The 7,984-nt window shown below is 39.5% G+C and overlaps 1 protein-coding gene and 1 pseudogene across 3 annotated transcripts in view; both read right to left on the reverse strand.

Moving 5' to 3' along the window:
• The window catches only part of TM2D1 (TM2 domain containing 1), a 48,934-nt gene extending 47,999 nt beyond the window's left edge, over positions 1 to 935 (reverse strand). For all 3 annotated transcript variants that reach the window (XM_090269548.1, XM_090269547.1, XM_090269549.1), the window contains exon 1: positions 740 to 935. In XM_090269548.1, the coding sequence (XP_090125674.1) occupies positions 740 to 901 (162 nt within the window). In that variant the 5' untranslated portion in view covers positions 902 to 935. The remainder of the gene's footprint in view (positions 1 to 739) is intronic.
• Positions 936 to 7,451: 6,516 nt separating this feature from the next.
• Positions 7,452 to 7,984, reverse strand: LOC150015001 (nuclear transport factor 2 pseudogene; annotated as a pseudogene).

A 7,984-nucleotide genomic window follows, 5' to 3' on the forward strand; every position in this document is an offset into this window, starting at 1 on the left:
ATTGTCCCTCAGTTTATCAGAACTGTTAAAATGAACAGATCCACGCAACCCCTTCAGCCTTAGTTTTCTCTTCTGTAAGTAAACAGCTAACACATATAGTCCCTACTTTGTACCAGGCATTATCCTAAGTAATTTACCTGTAGTATAGTTTATCACAACAGACCTTTACATTGGTTCCATTGTTATCTTTATTTTTTAATCATGAGAAAACAAAGCTCAAATAATTTGCCCACCACAACTAAATGGAGCAGGAGTTTGCCCCCTGACAATTTGGGATCTCACAAAGTTTGAAAATAATATACATTAATACATGTAAAGTTAACAATAAATGGGCAACGTACGCCGGCTTTATCGTTATCAACTACCTTACTATTTGTCTCACAATAAGTCAGCAAATTTCCAGGGTAGAGCCTGTCAATCTCTTTATTACTAGTGCTAGACCAGAACCTTACATACTTCAGGATCTATGTGTTTGGTGAGTAAATAAAGCCCCCAGTTAAAAAAAAAAAAAAAAAAAGGATCAGAAGAGGAAGCGCCAACCATCGTAAAATCCCAAGGAAATCCCAAAGAGTGGCTTGTTTTTGAAATCCCTAATCTCTCTTCTCCACCTAGGGTCCCTTGGCCACTAGAGGCCACAGGTCATCGTTCTTTTCAGCACAACCCTAGCCCGCGTAGAGGGCCACGACCCACTCGCGACCGCAAATCTACCTCGCCCCCAAGAGGAAGCTCCTCACAGAGGATATTGTCCCACTTTGAGGTCCTCGCACTTAAGCGTCTCCTCGCCCCCGGCGGCGGCAGCTCCCCAGGGTCCCGTGGTGACTGACACGAACCACAGGAAACTCAGGAGTTTGACAGCCACTGTTTCAGGAACAGCCTGGTCGAAGGGCCAGGAGGCCGCCATGCTGGGGACCGGCGCGTCCCCCACGGCTTCCGGTTCCGCCTTCGCCTACGAACGGGAGGGAGTAGGGAGGAGGGAAGCAGCTCTTAAAGGGACCTTGCATCGGCTGCGCTCAAGTTCTTGACCCTGATGGCCCGCTGAATCATCTGGGAGAGCAGAGCGTTGGTTGGCTTTCCAAACCGGAAAAAGAAGGCTGACTTCGAGAATCAGCTGCCCTCCATCCAATCCCACTCTCGAGCTAACCCTGCTGTGACTTTTCTGTCTGCAAAACGATTAGATAAACGCTTTACAAACATAATCTCCGTTAGTCCCGGTAGGATTTGGGTTTACAGATAACGAACCTGGTTCAAAGATGCCTAATAAGCATGTTGACCTTATTACTGAGTTGGAATAAAAGTGATATTTGTCCGATTTCAGAATCTGTGCTGTTACTATTGTAATATAATGGCCTCCCTGTTATCCTAGAGAATTTGTGGAAGGCTGCTGCGAACCGTGCTTTAGGACTCTAGCACAAAGATGGGTATTACACCTTTCTTTTTCATAGTGAAAGCTTAGGTAAGGGAAAGGTCTTGTAACAGGAGACCAAGGAGTTTAGGGCTCCAGTAAGTGGACACTTGGCGGGGGGGGGGGGTGGGGGGGGGGGTGGGGGTTGTTTTTTTAATCTTACAAATATTTTACTTTTTCTTAATTCTAACGGCTTCACTAAATAACACAAGATTTTAAAAAGCTATTTTGTTTATCGTTGTTTTAATTTATGATACCTCTATGTTACTTAAGAACAACGGCCCAGCAGTTCCATTAAAATCACGTTTCCAACTCATATGGGTCTGGCCATTTACGTACTCTTAGAGCAGATTCTTCAGCAGAAAAATAGAAGTATTATGCTCCAGAGAGCTATAACAGATTGGAACTGGATTATAGCTGTTTTGTTAAATAAATGTGCATAATTGGTAACAGGTATATTTAGGTGTCACTGTTTTGTCTAAGATAATGACTCCAAAGCCTAAATGAGCATGTGATTCACCAGGGTGCTGTTAAAAATGTAAATTCCTGGGTCTCATCCCTAGAGATTCTGACTTCTAGTTCAAGATAGGGGAACCACTTATGTAATATAAATTCCTTTACTTGAAGATGAGTTATTGATTATGCAGACACATTCAATGGTTTGAAGATAGGCATTGATCTTTGGCTTTTAACTTGAGCAAATTGTAATAAGACAAAGTGAAAGTGGAAAAGTTGGAGGTATTTTCCCCTCCATGTATTCTTTCTAAATTTTTATACTAAAAGTTCTGTGGTGCAGATATCCTTTATACTGAACAAATGAGTGTTTTAAGGGAAAGTTTAATCCTTTTACCCTAAAGTAAAAGTATTTGAATTTGAATGGTGCCTCTTCATCCACAGTAGCACCAGTTTTAAAGAATTGGATTATGTAGTGATTCTCAAACTTTAGGAAGCATCAGAATCACCTGGAGAATTTGTCAAAACACAGAATAATGGACCCCACCAGCAGAGTTTCAGAATCTGAAATATAGGGTGGGGCAGGATAATTGCACTTCTGATAAAAATGATGCTGATATTGCTGATTCAGAGACCACACTTTGAGAACCCTGGGACCATTTGAAATAGGACACAAAATTATTTGAGTAATATATTAGTATTGTAACTATATTTAAAATTTTCTTAAACCAATTTTGCAGCATTACTACACTATTTTTTAAAATCTCCTTTCTTGGTCCTGCATCCTCCAGGCAAATGCCACCTACAACAAGCCTCCTTCAGCCAATAGACTATTCATTTTAGTAGTCAGTGTCTACAGGTGTTCAATATAAAGCTCCACGATTATGATACATTATTTCAAATTTACTCCTGAAAGCTTTAGTTGAAATATAAGCATGTAGCTTGGCTTTCAGTTATGTATTCATAAACAGTAGGTGGTCACTTGTGCCTGGGCAATCAAGCAGCACAATACCTAGCCTTTCTCAACAAGAGTTAGGACTGTACCCACTTATTCTCTAAAACAGGGGGCCCAGTGGCTATCTCCGTGATAGGTACTTTTCTGGCACCCACTAAGATCCAGTGACAAAAGTACCACCTTTTCCACAACTCAGTGAGAAAAGCTGGTTTTCTCGTAGGCTGTGGAATACCACCAGCATCCTCCCTTTTTTTTTCCCGCCAAGGCCAGGGAAGACAGGCAGCACCATTAAACTTTCTGTACATTTATACCCCTATGTTTTGAGTCCATGCTCTCTTTAGGGACCCACTGGTTTAGAGGAAAAAGAAGTAACTTCTAGCTCTGCTCCTGAACCTAGAAATGGAGTCCTTAAGGAGCTTATTTTTAAATTAAATCATTTACACTTAAAGGTTTAAGTGATAGGAAATTTGGAATTTATTAGATCAACTTTTGAACTTTAAAAATGTTATGTATGGTCAGGCTAAGATTAGAATGGATAACTAAGTCACTGACATCATTTTTATGTGAGTATTTTTGAACTCTCACCAGATCTTTTTAAGTCTTTTGTCATTTGCAGGCAGTTATTATTTCACTCTGATGCTTTTGCAAAAGTGTTCCTGCAAAGATGTTTCATCTTCAGAGACATTCATGGAGAGGACTATGACACTAACTCTAAAATACAGGGTTCTGTCCTGGCTGGTGTGGCTCAGTGGATTGAGTGCCGGCCTGCAAACCAAAGGGTCAGCAGTTTGATTCCTAGTCAGGGCACAGGCCTGGGTTGTGGGCCAGGTCCCTGGATGGGGGCACACAAAAAGAAACTGCACATTGATGTTTCTCTTCCTTTCTCCTTCTCTTCCTCTCTCTAAAAATAAATAAATAAAATCTTTAAAATACAGGGTTCTAATAAACTTTCAGATTGTACCATTAAATTGAGTGAAGATTTGCGAATTCTAAAAATTAAAAAAAAACTGGGTTCATAAAACCACTGACAAAAAGATCAATATCAACAAGAATTAATAATGTGGGACTGAATAAAGTAGTGAGGATGATTATAATTTTATGACATATTTGAAATATTACTATTTTTTATCTTTGTTTTCCAAATATAAGGCCTTTTCCCCTAAACACAGCAATTTGGTAAATTATACCTTTTTAAGTAGAATTGAAACATTTACCTTTCCCTCCAGAATTTACAAACTCTTAGTATAACCTACACCTTCATTTCTCCCCCTTACTTTAGTTCCTTCCTATCTCACAATTAATGTGAGAGGCCAAGCACTCACTAGAACAATTACTCTTTTCTTTTTCCCTTAATTTCTGCCCAGAAAGATATCTCAACATTGGGGGTCATCTTTAAACCTTCTTCACAGGTCAAAATGTGCAACTGGTTGCCCACATAGTCAAGGATGTTCAATACCTAGTGATGCCAATCCCAGTAAAGTTACCAGATTTGGAAAAATACTTTTTCTTTAAGCAGGTATTGCAATGAATAAATGCACAATGAAAAACTTATCCAAAACCTAAGAGAAAATTACTAGAGCTACTGCCAAAGCAATAAAAGCAAGAAAAATCCTTAAATTCCGTTGTGCAATTTATATTAGATAATAAGATTGCTCTTTCTTTTTAACCTATATATATTTTTTAATTCATTATTATTATTGGAGGGGGACCCCCCCACTCTGTAACAATTTCCCCCTCTCAGACTTAAGACCCTTTATAATCTTATAAAGGACAATGGGCAAAGGTCTCGTGCTCCTCTAGCTGCTTCAAGCTGGACATGGTCATCGTCTTACCTACCCTTGGGTCCAGAAATCCCTAATAAGAGTGGGGGTGTGGAGGGGAGGGTGGCCTTCCCATATGGGGAAGGATCTTGCAGACTCCAGGTCAGTTGGCTGTCCCTGGGCAATGGCATGCTCGGTTTAATAGGCTGGCATCCTTGTTGTATTCTGGGGGCAACATTTGGCAACAGGGTTAAAAGGCATCATTAAAACTGAGACCACTAGATGACAAAAGTCAGGGATTAATTTTTCAATGTCCCACATTAGGGAAAAAAATGTTTCTTTGGAGGAAAGTATGCAAGGCATGTCACACCTGTCCAAAGCCCTTTTGCCCACTATACTTAGTTCAGGCCCTTTCTGTCCAAGCCATTAGGATAGAAAAGAGAAACCAGTTTTAAAGTGAAGCCCACAGATCACCCCGTTCTTCACCAACCCAGCCACTTGGTTCCATCTAACTGTTGAGTCTCAGGAGGCAGCGATGCAGACAGGATTAAGTGAGGCCTACGTGCAGACAATCACCCAGGTAATGAGATCATAGGCTTATGCCCTGTGAAAACAGAACACACATGTTAATTTGCACAACATAACCCACAAACCAGTCTCTAAATCTGTGAGACTGTCTTATTGGGAAGACACCCAGTTGCAAGGCATTTGACATTCTTATTGCCTGTAAATTAAGCATCTTTGATGATGTCACAGACCTAGTTTAACTTTTAAATGAAAACAAACTTTAAATGAAAATAAACTTTAAAGACAGCTGCACTAGTTTATAGTCTACCACCGAGCATTGTGATTTTCCTTGAATCGTGACTTTTCTCCTTAAGATTACCCTCCTTGTCATTAAAGGGATTGCTCTTGACCACATCCTAGCTAAACAAGGTTAGTTTTGCTGTGTTGTTAATATCTCTTATACTTGGATAAAACACCTTTGATAAAATAGAGATGGAACTAGATAAAATCTGGGCACAAGTCAAATGATTAAATACAGTGCCCACTGACACTTCACAGCTCTCTAATATCTTCAGCTGACTGCTGTCAGGTATTGCCTCCTGGTTCAGACCTACTATTCAAACTAAACTTAACATTTTGTTTATTATTATAGGTATTTTTACCATTACAAAAGCTCAACGTTATAAAGACACCACTCCAATAATTGTTGCTCTATGTTTTGAGATGATCACTAAGGCTGATGAGACTTCATATGAAATCTCAAGAAACAACAAAAAATGTTTGCCCTGAAAGGCTTCCTCTGTTCTAGTGCTCTTGTCGCCCATATGTGACTTAAGGCTCCTTAAAAAACACTTCTGCTTCTATGTGGGACAAACATATCAGGAATGAGCATTCCTGTCAATGAGGGATTGGCAATGGCATGACATACCAAAAAGGAGCCTTCTCGACAATGGAGAACCAACGGCACTTTTAATAACTGACCAGGGTTGCTTTCAATGATTGATCAGCAATGTTTTCAAGGAAAGATCTCAATCAAAAGGGGGAAAGACAAAATATAATGTAAAGGAAGCCACTTTAAAATGGAGTCAGGGTTGCCATCCAGACACACAGCATGTCTTACTCCTCAAACGTTTGGAATGTTAACACTGGGCAAAATAACCTTTGGACTGAGCCTAAGGCAGCACTGTGTCCCAAACCACTGTTTGTAAAGATAAGAAAGCAGATACTATGACTACTGGACTGAAAATTCAAAGTATTCTTTAGAATAACATCACTATGTTACCTTATCTCCACCTATAAAAATTCCTTCCTTCTATTGACATAAATTTTCTCTTTCCTTTCTCATAAATACTCCTTGCCATCACCTCCTAATTGGGACACTATTTGGGGTTCTGCCTGAATCAGTGCTTCCAAAATAGATGCTTGTTGCCTCTCACTTTGGCCTTTTTATTTTTAGGTTAATTCATTATACATCATTTTGCTGCAATTCAAAGAACCTATATATGTTGTTAATTGAGGATTTACTGTGATTTTTGCTCACAGTAGGAATATTGCTAATCTTTGTATTTGTGTCACTTTTCATGTAGATTTTGAAAAATTAACTATTTGAAAGTGCTTATGCTTTGCTGATTAATCTTATTACAAAATCTATTTTTATGGTTCTAATAATGTATAAAATGAAAAGAACAAGAGAGTCCCCCCATGAAAGTAAAGAAACAATATAAAAATTTTGACTCTTGAACTGACGATATATTAAAAAATTAACTTTCTCTTCTTACTGTCCCTTAATCTATTTTCTTATGGCTCAGTAAAATACATTATTTATTTGTAAGCATAATCTCTGATCACATGATTACTCCATTGTCTAATTTTAGTAAGAACGTTCTTAAATCTCAATTCTAGACATGTTTTACAATGCCAAATTTGTCACATAAACATTTTATAACATCCTATGTAAATCCTATAGAAAACAAAGGACAGGAATAGCACAGCCCAATATGGAAACTGCTGTGTAGAAACATCAGGAAAGAGGATTATCAGGGAAGTCTGTAGCAAAGCTTCATCTGGAATTCAAGGGTCTGCACAGTGGATCTTTCCATTCATTCCTAAGATTCTAGCATATGCCTAATGACATGAACAGATAGTTTTTACCCATAACTTCTTTTTAAATAATTTTTTTGTGGTTTTATTGTATCATGAGGCATTGAAACAGCTGAACAAATCAATGTCTGGGCTGCTGCTTTCTCCTTCACTTCTTTGGATTACTAGAGCAACTTGCCAGAAGATTAAAAATTTTTTAAAGACAACCTTTTGCATTACTTAAGTCTTTCCAAGGCACACACTGGTACAACACATACTTTTCTTGTAGAGGTAACTAGTCTTGTGTCCAAACATCACGTACCCACTCCCACCGCGGCCGTGCTCGTCTGTGTGTGATATTTGGAGCATCGGGAGGAGTGTGAATATGACAGTATGGGGAAGAGGAGGGAGGAGGAAACAGCCTGAGGGCCTGGCTGGGAGGAGGCCAGCTGAAGTTGTGCAGGACAAGCCTGAACAGGTCATTGGTACAAACCCAAGTATTATTCATGTTCTTAAATAGGAACATCTGGTGGAACCCCATGATGGGGTCTTCATCGGGTTTAAGCTGGCCCACAACCATGCTGATGATGCAGTTATGTGGTGTGGGCTGATGGTTCTGCACTGTGATAGTGTGCTGGATTTCTGGAACTGAAGGCTAGACAATCTCTCCACAATGGCAGCTTTCCCCGGGAATCGCTGTCCTTCCCACGTAAGGCATGATGCATAGATGTAAATTGCACCTAGTTGGGTTCTGTTGTTATCAAATAACTGGTAGTAACGTTGAATGAAGCTAGATCCAAACTGCTCCCAAATTGGCTTATCTCCCAT

The sequence above is a fragment of the Furipterus horrens genome, unplaced genomic scaffold (assembly GCF_987537825.1).
Source record: "Furipterus horrens unplaced genomic scaffold, mFurHor1.1.pri manual_scaffold_3, whole genome shotgun sequence".
NCBI classification, from domain to species: Eukaryota; Metazoa; Chordata; class Mammalia; order Chiroptera; family Furipteridae; genus Furipterus; species Furipterus horrens.